This window comes from Drosophila montana, unplaced genomic scaffold (genome assembly GCF_035044405.1).
Source record: "Drosophila montana isolate Dmon_TW-CO22-7 unplaced genomic scaffold, ASM3504440v1 contig_2581_1, whole genome shotgun sequence".
Classification (NCBI taxonomy): domain Eukaryota; kingdom Metazoa; phylum Arthropoda; class Insecta; order Diptera; family Drosophilidae; genus Drosophila; species Drosophila montana.
In genome coordinates this window covers 771,867-793,945 of record NW_026997444.1, presented here as the reverse complement: position 1 = coordinate 793,945, position 22,079 = coordinate 771,867, and the positions used below count along the sequence as shown (strand labels likewise).

At 41.2% G+C, this 22,079-nt stretch overlaps 5 protein-coding genes across 7 annotated transcripts; 3 read left to right on the top strand and 2 right to left on the bottom strand.

Annotated features, from left to right (window-relative positions):
* The first annotated feature begins 331 nt into the window (after nucleotides 1-331).
* On the top strand, nucleotides 332-5,496 carry Agpat2 (1-Acylglycerol-3-phosphate O-acyltransferase 2). The gene is made up of 3 exons (XM_064682969.1): nucleotides 332-683; nucleotides 4,426-4,621; nucleotides 4,683-5,496. Exons 2-3 carry the CDS (start codon nucleotides 4,446-4,448, stop codon nucleotides 5,320-5,322), a joined length of 816 nt encoding a protein of 271 aa, XP_064539039.1. The 5' UTR covers nucleotides 332-683; nucleotides 4,426-4,445; the 3' UTR covers nucleotides 5,323-5,496.
* Nucleotides 5,497-6,023: 527 nt separating this feature from the next.
* Nucleotides 6,024-10,072, top strand: Aasdh (Aminoadipate-semialdehyde dehydrogenase). 2 transcript variants are annotated; one of them, XM_064682963.1, is made up of 7 exons: nucleotides 6,024-6,184; nucleotides 6,267-6,689; nucleotides 6,749-7,087; nucleotides 7,283-7,564; nucleotides 7,619-8,061; nucleotides 8,116-9,452; nucleotides 9,547-10,072. In XM_064682963.1, exons 2-7 carry the CDS (start codon nucleotides 6,292-6,294, stop codon nucleotides 9,955-9,957), a joined length of 3,210 nt encoding a protein of 1,069 aa, XP_064539033.1. In that variant the 5' UTR covers nucleotides 6,024-6,184; nucleotides 6,267-6,291; the 3' UTR covers nucleotides 9,958-10,072. The 2 variants fall into 2 exon arrangements, with proteins under 2 accessions (XP_064539033.1, XP_064539034.1); XM_064682964.1 differs by having other exon boundaries at nucleotides 6,026-6,184; nucleotides 6,248-6,689.
* A 992-nt stretch (nucleotides 10,073-11,064) lies between these two features.
* On the bottom strand, nucleotides 11,065-17,112 carry mus201 (rad2 superfamily protein mus201). Of its 2 annotated transcripts, XM_064682961.1 has the most exons (5): nucleotides 16,750-17,097; nucleotides 16,485-16,660; nucleotides 14,155-16,413; nucleotides 13,572-14,013; nucleotides 11,065-13,515 (listed from the first exon to the last, which is right to left on the bottom strand). In XM_064682961.1, exons 1-5 carry the CDS (start codon nucleotides 16,835-16,837, stop codon nucleotides 12,689-12,691), a joined length of 3,792 nt encoding a protein of 1,263 aa, XP_064539031.1. In that variant the 5' UTR covers nucleotides 16,838-17,097; the 3' UTR covers nucleotides 11,065-12,688. The 2 variants fall into 2 exon arrangements, with proteins under 2 accessions (XP_064539031.1, XP_064539032.1); XM_064682962.1 differs by lacking the exon at nucleotides 11,065-13,515 and having other exon boundaries at nucleotides 13,820-14,013; nucleotides 14,112-16,413; nucleotides 16,750-17,112.
* A 661-nt stretch (nucleotides 17,113-17,773) lies between these two features.
* Chrac-14 (DNA polymerase epsilon subunit 3 Chrac-14) lies at nucleotides 17,774-18,770 on the bottom strand. Its single transcript, XM_064682968.1, has one exon. The coding sequence runs from the start codon at nucleotides 18,649-18,651 to the stop codon at nucleotides 18,259-18,261; it is 393 nt and encodes a 130-aa protein (XP_064539038.1). The 5' UTR covers nucleotides 18,652-18,770; the 3' UTR covers nucleotides 17,774-18,258.
* A 73-nt stretch (nucleotides 18,771-18,843) lies between these two features.
* D12 lies at nucleotides 18,844-22,054 on the top strand. Its single transcript, XM_064682965.1, has 2 exons — nucleotides 18,844-19,984; nucleotides 20,037-22,054. Exons 1-2 carry the CDS (start codon nucleotides 19,034-19,036, stop codon nucleotides 21,909-21,911), a joined length of 2,826 nt encoding a protein of 941 aa, XP_064539035.1. The 5' UTR covers nucleotides 18,844-19,033; the 3' UTR covers nucleotides 21,912-22,054.
* Nucleotides 22,055-22,079: the final 25 nt, after the last annotated feature.

Below are 22,079 nucleotides of genomic sequence, written 5' to 3'. Positions count from 1 at the left end.
AGGGTAATTTTTTTTTTATCTAGAGATGGTTGCGTGAAAAAACATAAGTATGTACTTATCACTTGTTGAATACAATTTTTTAATGCTAAAAAGAAATAGTGTGCATAAATTGGTAAAAATACAGAGATAATAAAAGATCGATGCTTTATTAGTTAATTCGCTTCATGCGACTTTTTCACTGTCACGTCTAATGTTCAAATTACACGAGTTATATGCTTAGGCACGAGCAGGAGGGGCACGCACACCACTCTAATTTTCACAATTGCGCGCGCACACATACATTGAAAAATATTGTTGAGCGTGCGAAAGCTCATTTAAGTCACCAGTCGCATTCTGGCATTTGTATAGCACGAGCGTTAGTGGGACGTTGTATTGGATAGCTATACGATCATGATTGCCCGGTCATATTAATAATTGCCTCCTACTTACATCTAATTACAAACAGTTTCCTTATTATCAATTTTTGTCAAGGCTCGCGTGTTATGTTCACAAAGCTGTTTGTAATTCAGTGTTAGTGCGTCGGTTCAATTGCGATTAACGTCGATAGGAAAAATTCGGAAAGCACCGGTAAATGTCGTCGTTTAATAGCGGCATACGCATAACGCATAAACGCAACAACAGTTCGAGCAAAAACGCAAGAGATGAATATTTGTAATTGACTTACCTCCCAGCCCAATAACTGAGTAAGTGAGTATACCGGGCCTATTTGTTTGCTTGTCACTTCTTTCCTTCGTTCCTTATTCATCCTGTTGACACGGTCACACGCCAATGTACATATATGTATGTATGTATGTATACGCGCATGTTAAGGAATATTTCAAGTGTCCTAGCAATAGTATTGTTTTACTGCGCACTCAATTCGATTTACTATATTTTTTTCAAGGTGTGCTTCGTAATGAGCTTCCTTGTAATTTCCCTCCAACAAATATCCCTTACGTCTGCCTAGGATTTGTTCTTTATACTTCTTAGCACCTAACATGTTGCGCCTGATTGTCTATTAAGCTTCGGCTACTACTTTTACCTTCTGTTTACATATACATATGCATATTTAAGTCCCGTACTGCTAGTGATACATATAACCATAAAGTATTATATAAAAAAATATTCTTCATTATTAATTATTACATAATTCATTGCGATAATATACACAACTTAATGATCATCTAATTCCACAACATCAACATGAGATTAGTCACGCGACATCGACTAATCTACTAATAAGATTTTTTAGTATGCAGAACATTACCCAATAAGACCTTCGATTTTAAAATGTCTGATTACCGGGCAACTAAAAAAAATCAATCTCATCTGGCATTTCACTTAGATTTTTTTAGGACCAGTTGGCAAAACTTTTACATTTACATTTGACTTTGAACCTAAAATCGCTAGAAAATATTAAACAAGTTGTTCGGCCAGCTGTAATGTATGTACACTTTTACGCCTGTAAAGTCATATATGAGTACATATGTATGCATATGTATGTATACATTTGTCGGAATCATGCCATAATCTTATCACTGCTGTCTCTTTTCGGTGAATGAAATTGTTCGCGTCACTCGCAACATTCTCAAAGCACACATGCAAGATTTAACCCAATGTCTTCGTATTTAATTAGACTAAGTCTATCTGTTTAACGCCTGCTTGACTGGCGGTATGATTCAACCGGAGACTCATAGTGATACGTAATGGTGCGGGATGTATAGTATACTAGGTGGATAAACTTTAAGAAGACTCAGATGTCAGATCCCTCCACAGCAAGTTTGTCAAGCTGCCCAGTTCTTTGATAAACAGTTTACCGTAAAGCCAGGTTAGCTTGATAGGAAGTAAAGACAGGACAATCCCAGGGAACATTTTTTGTGTTAGTTCTCTTCCATTTTGTGCTTGTCAACATAACAAAATAAATCAACTGTGCAATTTGATGACATAATAATAAAAATACCTTGAATATGGGTCGATCTAGCTATGTCCGTTTTGTTTGTTTTATATCATATATAACTTGCCTTACAGACAGACATGGCTAGTTCGACTCGACTATTGCTGATCAAGAATATATATACTTAATGGCAACAGAGATGGTTCCTTCTACACGTACACACCCACACACACACACCCATAATTTAGAAAAATATTATACCCATTTACCCATTTTCAATGGGTGGTTCAGGGTATAAAAACAGTATTGTAGCACCGTTATAGAGATATGCTATCTCTATATATTAAACTGTTTGTCCCCACTGAATGACTTATTTATGACTTTCTTTAGTTAGTTAATGTGATGGAGGTGAACGTGAGAAGTCCCACCCGGCTCAAACTCATTTTCAAAGATCTTTGTTCAAATTCATTTGAGGAGTATCTCACACTTCGAAAAATCTATCCCTTCTTAATGGAAATAGGGGTCGAAGTATTGGTGGGTTATCGTTCAGGTGGAAATCAATTTTAAAGAATTTTTCTGAAAATTCATTTGAGTCATTTGACACTTTTCACAGAATCCAGACAAAGTTTTCAGTTTTGACCTATTTGCTTCAAACTTAATTAAAGCCCTACACAAGAAATAAATGAGTACTATGGTAAATTGACAGAGGACAGTTATATGAATGTTTTATGTTTACCATCCGATTTAAGCCCAGGAAATGTTATAGTTATTAGACAATAAAAATAAATATATAAAAAATTAAGATTGTCGAGAAGGGACTTTCTTTGGTGTAGGCTGCTGGAAGAAAATACTACCACGGTTTTATGTACGTCTTTTTCAGGGTACAATGTACGTCAACTTGTGTACGATTGTGTGGAATATGCACATATAAAAATTAGTTGAAGTGTATTCCACGGCGATTTATAGCCCGGTACAACATGTCTCCTAATCGGGCACTCTTGAGTGGAACGATCAGAATTCTATTTGCAAAGAATCAGTATAATATCAAAGTTCAGTGCCTTTATTAAACAAAATATTGCGTTCGACTAAACGGGGGAATTTTTGATAAGCGCCTTACCATTAGTAATTGTCGTTTTGCCGTTAAAGGCTTTACCTGATATGATTGAGTATTTAGTGTTGTGCGAGTCTCTGACCTTTGCGGACGTGCCGTGCCTTTTAGCAATTGCGCATGAAGAAACTAAACTAGAATTGTGAGTCAGAAACAAAGTAGTTGCGATTACTCGGAATATAATTAAAAAAAAAAGAGTGGTTCGTTCAACTTAAAGCTTACAGAATCAGTTGCTCCTTCACGTTTTTGTTGCCAAGAGCAACATTGTACATTAGCCAAGACCATAAAGGAAAGATGATATTTAGTTGCCGACAAAATACTATGGAGAATATTAACTATCTATTTACGTGCTGGTACCTGTGTTGCCAGGCAGGCTCTTATCTGGTTGCAGAACTGTTTAAAATCGATTTAGCTATGAAAGATATCATTTTATGTTCTTATAAATATACTGTATATAAATTACATATACATCATGTGGATATCTAAAGCCTCCAAATGGTATCAATTTGAAAAATGAAACCTTGGTCTGTTAATACAGAATTTATACGGCGCACGAGCTGTTGTACCCCACAAATTTGTTATTATTATTATAAATTGCTGCCCTTGATATAGAATGAAAAATGTTAAGTATTTCGAAATTCAACCGTATTGTATTGTGCAGCAAAAATTTAGTTGGTGAGGATATGAATCCATATATCTCCTATATTAATCTCCACTTCTATTGAAAAATATGTTTTAAGTACGTTGAATAAAGATCCAAATGTTGGAATCCGAGGTTTTCGCCTATGTTAGACTTGTGGTGAGAATCTTGCATCTAAAGAATAAACTTTCATTTATTAAACCTTTGACCCGCATTTGCCACCCAAGATTTTGGTGCCGATCGGATGGTAAGCAAAAACTTTCACTGTTGCGGGTGGAATTTCCAAAATCGCTGAAAGACGCATTCATTAAGATCTTATTAAGTTCCTATGTTGGGATTTGAATATTAGTTTAATTAAAATCAGACTAAACTTAAAACTTCGCCCAAAATATCTGTGAATAGCATTTCTATCGAGGAAGTTTGGTTTCTGCACCACCCACCAAATCTTTGACCCCCATTTAAACCAAGGAAGAATGCATTTTTGAAAAGTGTAAAACAGCCCTTAAATGAATTTGAACAAAGATCTTTGAAAATGAGTTTAAGGTCGGATGATAAACAAAAAAGTTTCATACAAACGTTTTTCGCGATTTTTCCACACATGCGGGTGGAATTTCCCGAAACATAAGGTAACTACAGTGAACATTTTAACTTCCTTTCTTACGGTCAGTCAGTCAGTCAGGACAAACAGTTTTATATATAGGGATAAGTACTATTTATATGTATATATTGACTCGGCTTTCTTCGACTTTTGTTTCATTTTAGCTTTTTGTATAATTTATTCTCTATTCTATTTAAATTCCGCAGTACTAGGTAAAACTGTTGTCATGGCGTGTACCTGTGAGGTAATAGGGCTCGCTTGCGTCGTGGCCCTAATTTTGAGCATTGCGGCCAAAGCGCCGTATCAGATGAGGATGTTTATTGTGCTGTTTGGAGCCGGCGCGATTGTAACTCTGTGCATTCCCTTCATGATCCTGCGGCCGAGGGACTACAGAAATGGGCTGTAAGTTAAGCACTTGAAAACTTTGCTAGAAGCTAACGATTTTGTTTTTAATTATTTCAAGTATACCATCCTGGTGCTTCGTTCAGCTGTGCCGGCTAATGGGTATCACCATGGAAGTGCGCGGTGTGGAGAACGTTAAAAAGGAGCATGGGAGTGTTGTGCTTATGAACCATCAAAGCGCTTTGGACTTGTGCGTGCTGTCTCATCTTTGGCCGGTGATTGGACGGGCAACCGTGGTGGCCAAAAAGGAAATTCTTTACATGCCCTTCTTTGGCGTTGGCGCCTGGCTCTGGGGCACTTTGTATATTAACAGATCGCGGAAGAGCGATTCTATTAATTCCTTGCAAAAGGAGGCGATTGCTATACGAGAGCAAAACTGCAAGATATTAGTCTTTCCGGAGGGCACGCGTAATTCCAAAGAGACATTACTGCCGTTCAAAAAAGGCTCATTTCACATTGCGCTTCAAAGCAAGTGCACAATACAGCCGGTAGTCGTATCGAAATACTCGTTTTTTGATGAGAAGAAGAAAAGCTTTCGGCCAGGACACGTTGTAATTCAAATACTGCCTGAGATATCGACGGATGGCTATGATAAGGAAAATATGGACAAGCTTATCGAACATTGCCGCTCGACCATGCAGCAGGAATACACGAGGATGAGTAAAGATGCCCTATCTGTGAACTCAAAAAAACAGTTATAAAAAATATATTTTAGTATAAGCTCAGGTTACACACATTACCGGTATTTTTACAGATCGAAACAATATACTTAATTTTCTGAATATCAAAGATGTGTAAATATATAGCAGATTTCTATTAATATTTAATGAATAAGTTAAATGAATAACATGAATAACATTTTCTCTTTTGAATAATTTTTACCGTTACTGAATTTACGTACGTAGTTATGCAATTGTGCGGGTGTGTTTAAAACTGTTTTGGTGCCAACGGTAGCCAATCAAAAAAAAATCGAACGCGGACAACAAACTCTTGTTAAACCACTTAAAAAATATATAAATTACAATTTATTCACCCATTTGGATGAGTTAGAAAATTACTAGGTGGCGAATGAGAGCATTGGCTCTTTTTAAAGTTTTTTGCCCATTTTCAGACTGGAAAAATTTAATTATCCTGTACTATCTAAAACTCCTCTTTTTATAATTGACATAGATATATCGGATAGTTGATTTTTACAGTGAATTTTATTAAATGCTCTGATACCCAACAAAAACATGTTGCTGCTGTCAAGACTTTTTGATTATACGATAAACGGCTCTCGAGGCTTAAAATTGCCGCCAATCCAATAAGAGCAGCCCTGTTTGATTGGAACAATCGATTGCATGTTCATAATACGATGAATATTCTAGTCGATAGAATATTCATCGTGTTATGAACATGGAATCGATTGTTCCCATTAAATAGCTGAGAATGTAGAGCATGGCAAAATTAAAACAAATAAATAAGTTTAATATCGTCTTGAGTCTAAAAACTAAAATCAATTGAATTAAGCTTTTTAAAGTTCATCATGCTAAGACCTCGGGGTATTCTCGGGGTATTTTAAACGTAAATATATAATAAATTCATTTCAAAGTGTTTTATCTGTGATTTTTGTAATAATATGTTAAGCCTAAACTATTTATGGCAGAAAGCGAAGCCATCGCCTGGCGATAATGGAATCCTTAAAAATTAAAAGCGAGCTTGAAGATGATACTCGATTTGCTGCTCAGTCAGACCCGGTCATTCCCGCTGAGGCCAGTGTCGAGCACAAACACGATCCAGGATCAGAGAAAACAGTGGAAATCGAGTTCAAGTCAGAAATCGACATTGAGCCTACGATTGTGGGAGAGACTAAGAAGCTCTTCGATATACAACGGCTGAGTGAATTTGGGGACGTGCCTTTTGTTATAAAACGGATGGAGCCGCAAGATTTTTCCATTAGCTACCGCAAGGCCGTAAGCAGCGTTGAGAGAATCTTGGAAAGATTACGACGCAACCGAGTGCCAATCGGCACAGGGATTGCCTTTCGTATTGCGAATCACACACCCTCGTCATGCATATTGATTCTCGCGTGAGTAGAAATGTGAATTGTACGGTCGTCGTTACCTATTCAACTAATATACATTTCAGCATACTGAATCACAAATGTCACTTCTATTGCAACGACAAAATGATGCTGTCGAAGGCATTACATTGGCAGATGTGCCGGGCTGGCATTGATTACCTGATTGTCAACGGTCATATGCCTGTGGGTGCCGTTTACTTTCACAACCTCGACAGCTTTCTGGTCTACAACGAAGAGTATAAACTGTTCAAGTTAAAGCATACCGCTAGTGATCCCTCGCCCGAGGCAAAGGGGGCTCTGCCAGCCAACATGTGCTACACAATTACGACCACCGGCACCACAGGAGCGCCAAAGCTAATACATGTTCCTTACGAATGCATTGCACCAAATATAGTGGGACTCAGGTGAGGTTTTGATTCTGCTTGATGTTTCAATCTTTATAAGAACGAAAATAAGATTATTTATTAAAATTAGTTAAAAGAGAAACAATTCTTTGCTTCCAAAACCACCCAGTTTTTAAATATTTTAATACTCTTTCTAGTTTAGTTTAATTGGGGCTGACTTTGTATTATTTTATTTCTTAACTTTAATTAAAATAGTGAAAAGCTCAGCATTTCGATGGCCGACATAATTTACCTGGGTACGCCCTGTACCTTTGATCCATCTGTTGTGGAACTATTTTTGGCGATGCAGAATGGTGCCGCAGTGCTTATCACCCACTATTCTATGCGTGAGTCGCCCAAGCGCGTCTTGAGTGCCCTCTTTCCAACGAGTGTTACCACGCCCGGCATCACCGTATTGCAAATGACACCATCGCTTTTTCGACAGTTCGGTGCCAACGCAATACGCGAACGAATACTAAACAGTTCCAGTACACTGAGGTAGTTGATGCTTTCACCTAACCGGCAGTGTATTAAAGTGCTTTGTTATTTTAGAGTGCTACTACTAGGTGGTGAACCGTTTCCGTCCAGTACCGAGCTGGCCACCTGGATGGAGCCACAGGTGCTTTTCCAAAAACAAGTATGCAACATCTATGGTATCACAGAGTTATCATGCTGGAGCATGATGCACGTTTTACAGTCTCTGCACTCGCGCGTCCATTTAGGAACGCCCATTGATGATCAGACTGTTTGGCGCATTGACTTCCAGTCCAAACGAAACCTTCAAAGCGTGGGCCGTGGTGAGCTTTGGTTAGGCAGTGCCACACGCCGCTGCTACATACCGGAGACTGATGATAGAGATAACGGCACGGATGTAAATTCTTCTGTTCTTTATCGTGCCACCGGCGACTTTGTACGACGGTTTGAAGACGGCTCTTTAGCTTATGAAGAACGCGCCAATGATGTGGTTAAGCGTGCAGGTAACCGCATCAGCCTGGGTATGACGGACTTAAACACTACGATGTAAGGATTACTGATTACCCCCGTTACAGGGCTCATCACGCGCAAGATAGAGAAATGCTTGCATAGCTGCGAACTGGCTACCTGTCTATGGCTGGAGGATCTGCAAAAACTAATTTGTTGCATTCGAAGTCTGGAGCCTAAGACAAAGGTACAGAGAAGGGCGCAGACCTTTGAAATACTAACCAAGCTCATGGCTGCTGAGCAACCGGACAGATTCGTTTACTTGCAACACTTTCCCTGCAATGCACACGGCAAGCTGGACAAGATGCTTCTGCTTAAAGAGTGTGCCCTCCTAGCACAGCCAGCCCAGGATATACTTAAAAGTTTCCTACACGACAGACTTGAGTGCGTGGACGTGCAAAATGAGAGACCACCAAAAAAGCTTCGGCTAGAGCAGACTGGTTCGCTAAGCAATCTTAGCGGTTATGACCTGAGTTTCCGACATGCTGGCGGAACATCTTTCCATGCCATAACGCTGTGTCGCGAAATTGGCTTGCAGATGTGCATTGACGACGAGCAGCGACATCTTTTTGAGTTGCTGCTGGACGAAAAAGTGACATTGCGCGCCGTTTTGCTCTTCCTAGATAATGCCAAACTGGTAACCCAAAACACCAAACTAAAGCCTATCGAGCCACCTATGAGCTCTACAGCCGGTGCAGCGGCGGGCAGCAGCACAGCCGGCGGCTTAATCATCACGCGCTTTGAAAAGCCTGCCATACATTTCCAGTTCTACTGGAAGGTAAATTTCAACAAGTGCATAGATTCGCCGGTTGCCCAATACGACAGCCGGTATGTGTGCGTGGGCGCTCATTCGAAGTTATTGCGCACACTGGATACCCTGACGGGCCAGGAACAAAGCACGATCAAGTTACCTGACCGCATCGAATGCAAGGTTACATTCCTTAGCGAGCAGCTCGCAATGGTGGGCTGCTACGACGGTTGCCTCTATGGGTTCAACCCGTTGACTGGCGATATTTTGTGGAATGTAGAAATTGGTGGGATGATAAAGGCTCAGCCTCTCCTGACATCGGATGGATCGCGAATTGTCGTCTGCAGTTATGCAGAAGATTATAATGTTATATGCCTGTCCACGGAACGGCAGCAAGTACTCTGGTGCATGCGCATAGGAAAAAAGGCAATCTTTGCTAGCCCACTGGAACTGGCGAAGAGTCAAGCCGTAATTATATGTACATTAGATGGTGGATATGCACGCATCTCGCTCTTGGATGGCTCGGTGCAGTGGATGCACAAATGTAAAGAACCCTTCTTCGCTTCTCCCGTCTTGCTGGACTCCAATGGCACAATTTTTGTCTGTGCCGAAGTAGCCGGACGTGTGCATGCCTGCGATGTAAATAGCGGACAAATTGTAAGCTCATGTTCCGGAAATAATTGTTCTTACGCTCTATCGCTCTATCATATGAACTATAAAATTTTCTATGCTTCTACTCTGTATTTTGCAGTTGGCTACGCATACGGTAGAGGGCAATATATTCTCTTCGCTGGTAGTCAAGGCCCCGCCCACTTACATGGGATACACATTTGTGCTGTTTGGATGCATTGACCAGCATGTGTACTGTTTGCGATGTAAGACAGGCATGGGTCAAAAAACTTTACTTGAGCTTCATTGGAAAGTGGATATAGGCGGCCCAGTCTATGCCACACCCACAATCATGACCGTGGAACCCAGCGACAACTTGGTATTTTGTTGCGCTACTGATGGTCGAATTGTGCTGACCAATTTGGGTAACGGTCAGATACAATGGTCGGAAAAGCTGACAGGTGAATTGTTTTCCACTCCGTGCTATGTGGAGAGACTTAGACGCGTTTATGTTGGTTGTCGGGACAACTTTTTGTATTGTATGGGAATTTAGAATAAAAAAAAGTAAACCACGTTAATTATAGCAATACGCAAATTAGAAATAAATAAATATAAATTAAAATACTATTTATAGTATTTATATTTCTAGAATTAGCGATCAACATAAACAGGCACGATTTGTGCTTTTGTAAATTTTCTCCTCAGAAGTACAATAGCATACGCCGAAACCGTTCCCAAATTTCAATATTTGTTCATGTGTGCGAAAGAACTGTTCAAGTGCCGGTCCAGATTGCATTGCTCCCTCAACATTTCGGCATTTACTGCAGCAACTGGTCCAGGACGCAGAGTCTAGAAGAACTTCAGCAATATTGGGTCCTTGTACTTCTTCTTCCGATAAAGGCAAGGTGTCCGCTTCAAGGTCAGAATAGTGATTTGCCCTCTTCATGTGTTGCACAAAGGACACTTGTGCTTCTTCTGCAATTTGATCGACGGCCTGGCGCATGCGGTGTGTTAGACGAGGAGCCGTATACAGCGCAGTAATAGGTCTCCTGCTCTTCCGTCGCTTCTTCTGCAATATCGCGCCCTTTCGAGCCGTCTTCCTTTGAGCGGAACGTGCCTGTCGTTTTTGCTCGCGTATGTCTTCTAGGTGTAGTATTGTTGGCGATTTTTCTTGGTCGGCAAAGAACTTAGCCCACCTTTCTCGCTCCACTTTACAGTACTCATCGAATTCTAACACATTTTTGTCGCCATCAGATGTGAGGATTATATCATCTTTCCAAAAGCTTTCGATGGTATCAAGGCTTTGTTGTCTCGACTTTATAGAAGATAGCCGCATCTTCTTTTGCCTCTTATTACGAGCTAATTGACACATGATTCGTTCAAAGTTGTGCTCAATTATGGATAACACACTAGCATCTTGGTCAGAATCTCTATTGAGTGACATTATTAAAATATTATAAAAGTGCGGATCACGCTCGTATTCTTTCAATATATCGTGATCAAACGCATTTTTAGGCAATTCCTCTGACATAATCAGTGAGTGTAATCTTCGTATCTTAGGGTTGTGAAGTTCGCAACTAAGTTTTTTCAGCTGCGTGTTAAAGAAAGTTTTATGCATCTTTTGTAAAATGACAATTTTCTCCATGCTCTTCCAGTCGTGATTGACAACAGAGCCACTCATACTAAATATGCTTGAGCTTTTGGCGTGGAACTTTTTTTTTTTATGGTAGTGTATTTTACCAATTTGAGTGCGGAGCATCAACTGCATTTTTGTTAGATAAAATTTTTTAAGGTCATCTTTAATATCGGAAATCTTACGATTATTAGGCGATAAAAGCTGCTGGTTATGCTCACTAATCAAATCTTCCCAGATCTCGTCCACTTTATAATCGTCCCTTCTATCTGCATTTAAATGATGGAGTTCAAAAGTGCTTATGTATTTTGAACTTTTTTTTATTACAGCCCTGGGTGCACTTTTATGAGCAAATAGGTTATTAATGATAGCGGTTGCTGTGTCGTCCATTGTATTGTCTTTTATTTCCTCTGAAACCACGGACATTCTCGGCGACGGCTTTTCCAATTCGTGATGTTTACTAAATTTAAACATCGACTTATGGTAACTATTTGCGGTTCTAAATTTGGTTTTGGAAGGTGAACTCATTTTCTGCCTAAGTTTTTGTAGGCTCCTTAAATACATCTGGCTTGAATCTGGAACCTCAAGATCAATTGTGGGCATCATAAAATTTTGAGTTGATTCTCCTCCCCCTCCACTCGGTCTCGTACTAGCGGAAGGCTTGCCAATATTCGAAGATGAGGAATTAATTCCCGCCTGATCAATGCCCGAAACAGTATCTTTGTCTCGCTGAGATCTGCTAGTTTCGATTGATTGCTTATTGAGATTGTCCTGTTTAATAAGTGGCCCAACAGTACTATCTTTCTTTTCTAGACAAATTTGACCATTGTTGCATTTCCCCGTTGATGAACTCGAACATTGAACTTTCTTTGCACTCATATTTTTTTCGTTCGCCTTGAAGAAAACATTGTTGCCCATTTTCATAAAGAGTCTCAACATTTGAATAGCAAGGTGCATAACTCCAATGTTTTCGATCAACATTTTTTTCAAACTATTTTTGGTTGTACTCCTATGTGCCATGGGGTGCATAGTTGTTTGATAATTTTCATAATTGTTTAATACCTTCTTCAGACTTGCAATGTATCTAGCTAAAACATTTTGGGAACTCTTCTTATCTTCACTATTTGGAGCGACGATATTACATTTAGAACGATTATCTTTGGGCAATCTTTGTAAGGATTCTAAGCAATCAGTCAACCAATCTCTACACTGCTTTAAAGATTGTAGTGCCTGATTGCTTGTCGCATACTGTGATTTGCGTTGTACATTTATCAAAAGTGCAAAAACAGTTTTTAGCAATATTATCCTTAATTTTCGAAAGCCTTGCAAACGTTTTAATGCACGATCCTTATCTATGAGCAAACGCTGATACTGAACCCGATTAACAGGTTTAATTTTAAACATATCTTATGGTAATTTTTTTTTTGTTTTGTAATTTAAACGTTTAACAATAAATTTGTGTTTGTATACCTGCCCTTTTGACATTTATTTCAAAGCACCGAGTTCTGTTCAAGTACTGTTCAATTCGAACAACAAAAAATTCGACTGGCATTAAGGTAAACTAAACAACAAAGAACTGTTCTAGACGAGAGCGCCATAAGGAGTTACAGGGAAAAATGAATATATATTTTAAGCAAAATATGGAAATAATTTATTTGGAAACCTTAGCGCTTGCCTTTAAAATATCTGCTGCCTTTGCCTTGTTTTGACGCATTTGCTGTAAATCCCGTTCTCTCTGCGGTATTATCTCTCTGTGGGCTGTGGGCGTTGCGGTCGCTGCTTTTCGTCTGACGCACTTTGGACGAGCAGGACGATCGTCGTCTGTTGCATCTTCGCAGAGAGTTTCCTGCGGTTCAGCAGCCTTCTTTTTACGTGCACGACGGGCTGGTCGGTTCAATTTTTCCGTCATTTCCGTCGTTTCCGGCTCAATCTTACCAGACATTTTATCAATTGCCGTCTGAACACGTTTGCTGACCTTTGGTTGCTGCACTCGAAGCGCGCTCTTCGCCGTAAAGTAATTGCGTATAGAGCCTTGTATCTTCTTTTCGTTGATTTTCTTTATGACCGGCATAAGAATGTCATCTGTTTTCGAGGTAGTCCAGCCAAAGAATTTACGCGCAAATTCGCGTATAGACTCAATGTCGGGAGATCCCCAACTAAAGGCGTCACGGTTTTCATCCACCTTGGGTATTAAGTAGGCCTCCACTACGGACGAACTGGGAAAGCCCTCATGCAACTCGATGTTCTTGAGCTTCTTGCGCAGCGAATGACGTGCGGAACTCCCGATAGGTATGTTGGCGTTCTTATGCGCTTGCCACCAGTCTCGAAACTTTACTAAAGTGGACAGCACAGACTGCATGGAGACGGCGCCTGGCCTACTGGAGGATGGAGAAGAGGTTGTAGGTCCAGTGTTCGGGGCTAAAGTCGAAAAGGACGCGAGTATTTCAAGAGCAGTTACAGCGCCAATGCCGTGTATACCTGGAAAACATAATTTCGTTACAATGCTTTGCCAGATGCGGTGTATTCTAACTGACCTGTGGTATAATCACTGCCAACGAGGCAGGCAAGCTGAATAAGCTTATCGCGGCTGCAATTAAATGTCTGCTCAATCTGTTCGGCCCGAAACTCAAGCACATGCTTATTTTGAGCGAAGAAATTTTTGTATACTGTACGACCACCGAAAAGCCAGATATCGCTATCGTCCGTTATGGTGCCATTAGTAATCCCTACGGCATTGAGGAAGGCGCACTGTGCTTCTGCTTCCATTGGCGCCACAATGTATGGTATGCCAAACAGGCGCAACAGCTCTTGGCAATCGTTGCTCATGCGTTGACTAATGGACATACCCATTCGATCCTGTCGATTACGTTCTGCTTCCAGCTCAGAGCGCTCATGGGCCAAATTTGTAGCCATTGTCTCTAGTTCCTCAGCGGTCTTTTGAGCTTTTAGAGCTTCCGCTGCGTCTTGAAGGATATCCTGCAAACACAAACATATTTACTGAATCAAATACAACAAATAATTACGCATTTATATGGTGAGCAAATAGCTGGCAGATCTATCTTCCAAAATTTTACCTGTTATTTTTGCTAGTTCAAATATAAGTGCATATATCTTTACCTCGGTGGTAACTGGCTCGGCCATGTCCTTCTCTTCATTTTCTTTAAACAGCGATTTTGCCGCTTTGCTAGATTGTGTATTGGGTGAGACGGAATTGTCTCTCAGTTCTTTTCCGGCACTCTTACGTCCCGATTTTGGTGTGCGCTTTACGTAGTACGGCTTGGGAACCATTGGAGATACGGGAGGAGTAACATGTGGATCTACTGGCTTATCGGGTGTGCGTTTTATACTATATGTAGTTTGAAAGAAATCGGTTATTGCTTTGTTCTTGCTGGGAGTCTTATTTGGGGATGTGCGATTCATTTCGTTATCACTGTCACAAAGCTCAATAATATCTTTGGACTTTGGAGATGTTGCTTCTTTTGCGGCCTCATCGTCGGAGGATAATTCAATGGCCATACTATTGTTTAACTTAACAGACTCCAGTTTTATATTCTTAACTTCATCCGTTTGTCGCTTAAGCTCATTAAGTATAGAGGTCAGACCAACATCCGGCTGTTCTTTTTCTTCGGAGAGATCGAATTTCGTATTTTTAATTTCTTCTGTTTGCCTTTTAAGATCAGAGAGTATAGAGCTTAATTCGACTTCCTTTTCTGTTTTTTTAGCATTTAAGTCAATTGTTTTCTCTTTGTCGTGTTTCACTGTACTCTGCTCAAGAGTTTTCCTTTCTTCACTATCTTCTACGTTCGAATGATTTGAATCGAATTTGCTAACATTTTTACACTTTATTATCAAATCTGTGCTTTTATTATCTCCACGTTCGTTTTTATGTTCTGCTTCATTCGCACACATGTTGGTTTTCTCAGTATTCATTGTGGCTTCTGCATCAGCTTCCTGGAGGACACTATCCTTTACCGGGTACTCATTTTTAAAAATGTCCGAAAAGAGATCATCCTCTTCGTTCAATTGATCTTTAATGCCTACACAAATTTCGAGGCTTGTTTTTGCAGGCATTTCCTTGGTGTCAGTAACCTCTTCTAAGTCTGAATCAGTATCGCTTTCAATGATTTGAACTGAATCTGGTTTGTCGAGATATTCATTTGTTGTCTGTACAACTGGCGAAGAGAGTTGTTTGACTTTTTCAATAGAATTATTTGCTATATCAACCTCTGTTATCTTATCATCAGCACTTCTGTTATGCAGTAAACGCTCTAAGCTCTGAGTATCATTCAATTGTGTTGATTCCATGATGTTCTCCACCTCCTCGTCGTTCATTCCACCGTATTCAATCATATACGCTCGCGCTGGTCCCTTGGCAGCATAGCGCAAAAATTTGCTTTGTTCGCGATTCAGGCGCAAGTCCTGATCCGCATTATAGTTGTAGTCCTCTTCGTCGTATACTTTTTGTGATTCATCAAGAAATAATGCTAATGCCATTTCGTAATCACCATCAGGTGCAGCGCCCGGTTCCTTATTGTGTGTATCGTTGGGTGGGGGCGACTTTTTTACGGCTACAGTTTTCGTCGACGTACCCGGACTTTCATCAGATTCCAAAGCAAGCGCAGCGCTTTCTTCTGCAATTGTCTCAAAGCTCTTCTGCGCCATTCTACGACTATCCTCCATAGTCTTTTTTTTAAGATCCCGTACTAACAAGAATCTGGTGTGTTCATCGGAACTTATTTGACGCGTACTCTGCTCAATAGCTGTCGGCGTGACAATACCTTCTTCGCTGAAAAACTCCGACAACTCTGCATACGTCAGAGTGTGGCCGCCCATTTCTTGTTGCGCTTGCTCGAGGCTTTCCTGAACGGCGCGTCGCTTTAATAATCGTTTCATTTGGAAAGAGGAAAAGTCATTACTTCGTGCTGGGAGCTCATGGAGGCGACCCCAGGACGACTGTTTGCGCGTTTCCTTAATGTCTGTTAATATTTCATGCCGTATATCGGCCGGCAGGCTTTTAAAGTGCTGGCTGCGAACATCGATACCTTGCAAGCTGGCATTATAAGTATGCCGTGCGGTTGACTCATCAAAGGAGCTATCCGAAGTAGTGTTTCCACCTGTATTATCTAATTCGCAGTCCGATTCGCCGATTTCAGCAGCGGATGCTTCTGGGAGCTCTGGCAACTTGAATAGATCGTCTTCATCATTTCTGCTGCCCTTTCCTGTGACTGCCCGTTTTGATGGCGACTTTAGCAGTAGCTCTGCATTTGTGCCCAACGCCTGTTGCACTACCTTTTCCTTGGCCAACGACTGCAGCAACAGTGCCTGTATGCGATCAGCCTCGTTGCTGATTTTGCCGCGTTGTTGCTGGCGACGCGCCTGATAAACCAAAAAAGAGAATGGATACACTTGTAAGATAAGTTGTAGTACAACACGATAGATAAACTGACAATTGTATCGCGCTTTAGTTGCGGCACGCCGCCATCAAATATGAACACCGGGCGCACACGGTAGTAGAGTAATTTGCACAGGCGATGAAACAGGCCCAAAAGGTGCGCATTGTTCAGTGCCGATCCTTTGCTGTCTTGAAAACCTTTTACAACCTGATGAAGCCATATGGAAATATCTTTAGAAAAGAAGAGATCATTCCATTAAAATATTTGCCGGTAATCACTTAAGCTTGCACAATTAAAGAAAATATTTTAGAACTCTTACCAACGGCAAGCACTTTTCCCTCCAATGTCTCCACGGGCACTGGTTTTCCACAAGGCTCTATTAGCTTCCATAAACCAGTGACACCCATCTCTCTTAGGATATATCAAATTTAAAGCAAGCAACATGAAGTAACAAGCAATTGTATTTCAAAAAACCATGCAAAACTCGTACTAGTATAAAAATTGCAAATAGAGCAAACAATAATTTTTGACTTGTATACAAGTAAATGTTTGGAGTAGTTCACATAGCTAAAAATCGTCTAAACGACTCTATTTTGGATCAGTCTTTGTCGTTTTCCAAAATTGATCGACTCTCGGCGGATGAAATAGGGAACAAAACTTGTCTAATGCCTTATTTGAGATGAACGTCAAACATTAATTTTAGGTTATCGATTAATCGTAAAAGTAAACATCGCATATCAAAGTCACCTCAAATAATACGCTCGATGTACATCTGCATTTACACAACTGGATTCCTAGGAATACTTAGGAGATTAAAACAAAGAAATACCGATTTAAATATGAGTTCCTCATAAATATTCACAGGATAATGCTACGAACCTGAAATATTATCTGTAGTTACTTTATGTGGATAAGCATAAGCACCATTAGCTAGAATCAACGGTTATCAAATCGTGTAAGTCTTGTGGTGAGAATCTTGAAGCCGAAAAATACTCGTTCATTTATTAAACCTTTGACCCTCATTTCCCATCCAAAAGCGGTGGATATTGTAAAAAATGTAGACAACCGTTTTCCGCCAATTTATATAGATTCCATTTTGGACTTTTCTAAATGTCTGAGACACTTTTCAAATAAATGTAAACAAAGATCTTTGAAAATGATTTTGAGGAATATCGGATGGTCATCAAAAAGTTTTATCAAAGGTGCTCGCAATTTTTCCACACTAGTAGGATAGATTTCCCAAAAGCCCAGTCTTAGCGTACACCTCCATCGGATAAAGTACTGTGAAAATTTCTAGGTCTTACGGTTTATGGCCATTCCCCTGGCAACAAAACAAATAAATATTACATATATTCTTGATTTATTTTGTTAAAAAAAAACGATTTTTGGCAAAGTTAGTTTTGTTTTTGTGATATACGCTCCAGACTGAAGCTGACCTTTTTCAAATGCAGGCGATCCGGTGACTCTTGCTTAGAACGCCTTCTACTTAGATCAATGTAAATTAAAAGTTTACCACATTACATACAGGATTTAAATAATTAGGTCTTATACATAAGTAAACGTTGTTATGTTAATTTACACATGTATTTATATTTATAGCGTTACGGACTAAGAGTTTTGGAGTCAGTACAATGATGTATCGGAATACATTAATTTTGCTGACTCGTTTAATTTTATTTATAAGATAAACTATACTAGAAACATATGCCTTACAAGTATTAACACACAATTATGTATACATATCTATATATATAACGCGATTGAATGCTCATTAAGAGTAGTGCGTGACCAAATGTTACTAGCGACAATTTTAGCTCAGCTGCCCTTATTAGTTGGCGTCTTCATTTCCGGCAGAGGCTGCCGCAGCGCTGCTACTGGCAGTGGCATCTGCAGCCATGCTATCTTTTTTGGCCTTACTCTCCTTCTTGTCCCTTACCATCTTTCTATAGACCTCCAAGTCTTGGGTCAACGACGGAACAAAGCTTTCAAAGTCCAGTTCGTTGAGTGTTTGCAAAATATCCTTGGCTGTAATGGTCCTGTGGTTCTGCTTGTGCGCCAATGCCGTCGAGGACGAAGTTATAAATATTGCGAAAACAGACGCTGCTTTCGCGATTGCGGCACGCGCCTCTTTGCTTACATTGGAACCCTCCGGTAAGGCTTCTTTAATCAATCGGGCAATCACAGCATTAGGTAGATTTAAGTCTTCAATGCGCTCGACCATGTTGCAGTCTATTTATTTCAATGTAGTAATTGCAACTTTGTTAATATTTAGTGCAAATGCGTCGTGCTATTCTTTCCCGCGTTAAACCCAGATAATTCGAGTAGTGCTGCATAACGAAATGCGGGTGGTACTAGAAATGGCTCAACAAAAACAGTGCTGGATATCAAAATACCAAATATATCGATATATCGGTTTAGTATCAACAATGCCAGCCAAAAAACAAACATTTTGCGCGTTTATTTATTATATTTGGTAATTTAGTACCAACAAAAGCATAAATGTGCAAAAGACAGCATAACATCATCTTTCAGCTGTTTTATTTTGAACCTAGGTGATACAAGTCCTTAGGGTGTGCCGCTACAACAACAGCGTTCACACGCACATGGAGAATTCGACGGCGACGCCGACAAAATCAACTACAGCGCCAAAGAAACGAAGGCACAGTGAGTATCATGATCCCGATTATGGCTTCGGATACGATAGCCCCACCAGTACCTCCAAAGAGAAGAAGCGCGTTAAGCGTGAGCAAGAAAACGAAGAGGATGGCGAGGCCCTTAACCAGCGGGATGAGCGAACCAGTCCTCTCCGAACTGGTCTTAATCTTGACAGCGTGGCGCAACTCAAGCACTTTGAGGAAATTGTGCGTGCCGAATTCCAAAGGGAGTTAACCCTTAAGGAGCAACAGCTGATCGAGATTGATGCGCGCCTCTATCAGGCACGCCAACTACTGGACAAGTTGAGGTACCATGTGGTCAGCGAGTACTATGTAAAGCAACAAGTACCGTTGACAGCTGCAGACGTGTCCAGGGTGCGATCCAGAGACACATTGTTTGGAGATGGGGCTGAGCATGCCGGAGCCCAATTGCCGTTGCATCCGGCAGTCAAGAAAATTGTGGGCAAGCGGCCAGCGCCTTTACAATTAAACCTGCCAGAGCGCACAGCAGCAACGCTGGCCAAGCAGACAATACGGCTGCGAAACCCTGCGCATCGTCGAGCAGAGCGTAGAAGACAGCAGAAAATTCGCGAGCAGGGCATTGTTACGGATCACTCGCAGGAGAACAAAAATGAACTGAATGTGATCAGCTGTGAAGAACAACCTTGCACCAGCAGACAGGCTTATAAGATTCAAAAGGAGTTTGATTCTTCGTTATCCGCCCTTAACGCCTCACGCCTAAATAACAAAAACAAGTTCTTCTTTGTGGTAGGCAACACCTCTAAGTACCTAGGAGGCGTTGATTCGAGTGTCCGAAACGGCCAAGCGCTAGCTTACAAATGGCTTGTTTATGTCCAGGGCAAAAACTTGCCACAGCCGCCGGAAGCGTATTTAAAAAAGGTAAGCGGAGAGCGCTCGCTTGTTGTCATTGTATAAACATTTCATTTATTAGGTGCGCTTCCAATTGCATCACTCGTATCGGCCCAACGACATTGTGGACGTGCATACTCCCCCCTTTCAGTTGACACGTCGAGGCTGGGGTGAATTCCCCATGCGAATTCAGCTTTATTTTCAGGAGCATCTGCAACAGAAGCCAGTACAACTAATGCACACCATTGTGTTGGACAAAACTATGTGCGGCCTGCACACAATGGGGGGCGAGACAACTGTAGAGGTTTGGCTGCGTTCCGATGCGCCTGCGACAGTGGACATGATAACGCCAAAACCTGTAAAGAAAGAGCCGCATACAACAGCCGCAAAAAATGCACCTTCTTTGCTAAAGAACACTTCCAAGCCGTTAAGCATTTCAATGACACAGGAAAAAGAAGATCTGGATAATAATTTAATTGCCTCCGTCAACAATATCGAGTTAAGCGACGATATCAAGCACATCGACTCCACTGCGCTTGTCTCAGAGTCATTTAAGCTGGGCAGCCCGAAGAAAAAACAGCCTGCAGGGGTACTTGAGCCAAGTGAAGCGCCACTGCGCCTTGATTGCGTCAATACTACTGCTGCTATTAGTCCCTGTTTGGCTGCTGCTTATCCATCCATGAATGGGAACACCAGTACCAAAAAGACGCAAGCGATAGTTGCACAACTGCGCAAAGGACACACAGCATCGCAATTTAAAAACGTGATCTTTCAAAAGGAAGGCAAGCTATACATTATTGATCCGCAGCAATCAAAGTTGAAGCAGGCCGTCAAGCAGCAGTCGCTCCTCAAGCCACAACTTAGTTTGCTCAAGCAGCCAACACAGCAGCTATCCAAACGGTGGCACGTTCTGCAGTGCATCCAAAACGATCACGGCTATGCCAACATGAGTAGCCAGGAAGTGCATCCTCCGCTTGCGCCGCCACTTAGCCAACGCTTGACTCTCGAACATCTTTTTTGCGGCATTCAATTTCAGAATATGCGTAGTGCTGTGGAGTTTTTGCTTCGGCGACTGCCATTAGCAGGCGCATCGATCAAGGAGTTTCCCTTTGGTTTTCATACACGGACAGCATTCATGGCACAGCCCGCTTTGCGCCAGCGGTTCTTCGAATTTATGCGAGGGCGTACTTTATTACGTTGCATGCACCAACATATTCGCCTACAGCACCTGCATACCAGCGGAAAGGAGTCATTTTGGAGCACGCGTGAAATTGTGGCCTTTGCACGTCTACACGGATACACGCCGCCTTTAAAAGTGCTGTGTGTTACCAGAAAAAGAGCAACCTCAGCGATCTTGCCGTTGTCAGAGCGTGTTCAACAACAGCTGCAAGAGGATCCCCAATCGCAACTGTTGGAATATTGCAGTCTCTCTTCAAGGTCCCGTTTAGATAGTTGGCTAACTAAAAAGATAATAAGCTTGCGAAGTCGTGAACATAGATTGGACGATGAGGTGTTAGTTGATGTGCTAAACCTGCCTCCACCTAGTTCACGAATTCAGGGGCCCCCAAATTTATCAGACAATCCACTAAACCATCATATGCTATTTTTACCACCACCTGAGGAGCTGGATGCTGCCACGCAGCTTGTGCGGGACATGTGCAAAGATGTAGGCATAGTCCTACATACAGAACAGAGCGTCCCAGGTGTTTCGCAGTCCCTAGCGCTCACACTTTTAGCACACGTTCTTCGAATGTTTATAGAAAAGTTGGTGAGACGAGCCGTCTCAGCCAAATTGCACCAACAGCAGCAGCCGCATGCAATAGAGACGCTGCCTACTGCGGCAGCCAATATAGAACTGAACTTGCTACCCCACGACATCGCACGCGTTATCGCCAATAGTGCGGAGCTTGATTTCCTCGGAAATTCCTACCTCGGCGTTGATCACAAGGAATCGTAGCCTCAGTCACAGTTTGCACTGCGAAATATATGTTCTCGTTTACCATTCGTCTAGTTCGAAACCCTGTGGGATATTATAGATAAATAGGCTATCTCTAAGTAAACGTATGTTATGTATTTAATAAATTAATATTAAATTTTTTACAGCGCTGTCTTTTTTTTTATGTTA

Bases quoted from the DNA above. Each gene is read 5' to 3' on its own strand.
- Agpat2 (XM_064682969.1), top strand. From the start codon at position 4,446: ATGGCGTGTACCTGTGAGGTAATAGGGCTCGCTTGCGTCGTGGCCCTA. The intron at 4,622-4,682 runs GTAAGTTAAGCA...AATTATTTCAAG, and splicing joins AGGGACTACAGAAATGGGCT to TATACCATCCTGGTGCTTCG.
- mus201 (XM_064682961.1), bottom strand. From the start codon at position 16,837: ATGGGTGTCACTGGTTTATGGAAGCTAATAGAGCCTTGTGGAAAACCA. The intron at 16,661-16,749 runs GTAAGAGTTCTA...TCTTTTCTAAAG, and splicing joins GGGAAAAGTGCTTGCCGTTG to ATATTTCCATATGGCTTCAT. The intron at 16,414-16,484 runs GTCAGTTTATCT...TTGGTTTATCAG, and splicing joins AACTAAAGCGCGATACAATT to GCGCGTCGCCAGCAACAACG.
- Aasdh (XM_064682963.1), top strand. From the start codon at position 6,292: ATGGAATCCTTAAAAATTAAAAGCGAGCTTGAAGATGATACTCGATTT. The intron at 7,565-7,618 runs GTAGTTGATGCT...TTGTTATTTTAG, and splicing joins AACAGTTCCAGTACACTGAG to AGTGCTACTACTAGGTGGTG. The intron at 9,453-9,546 runs GTAAGCTCATGT...TGTATTTTGCAG, and splicing joins ATGTAAATAGCGGACAAATT to TTGGCTACGCATACGGTAGA.
- D12 (XM_064682965.1), top strand. From the start codon at position 19,034: ATGGAGAATTCGACGGCGACGCCGACAAAATCAACTACAGCGCCAAAG. The intron at 19,985-20,036 runs GTAAGCGGAGAG...TTCATTTATTAG, and splicing joins CGGAAGCGTATTTAAAAAAG to GTGCGCTTCCAATTGCATCA.
- Chrac-14 (XM_064682968.1), bottom strand. From the start codon at position 18,651: ATGGTCGAGCGCATTGAAGACTTAAATCTACCTAATGCTGTGATTGCC.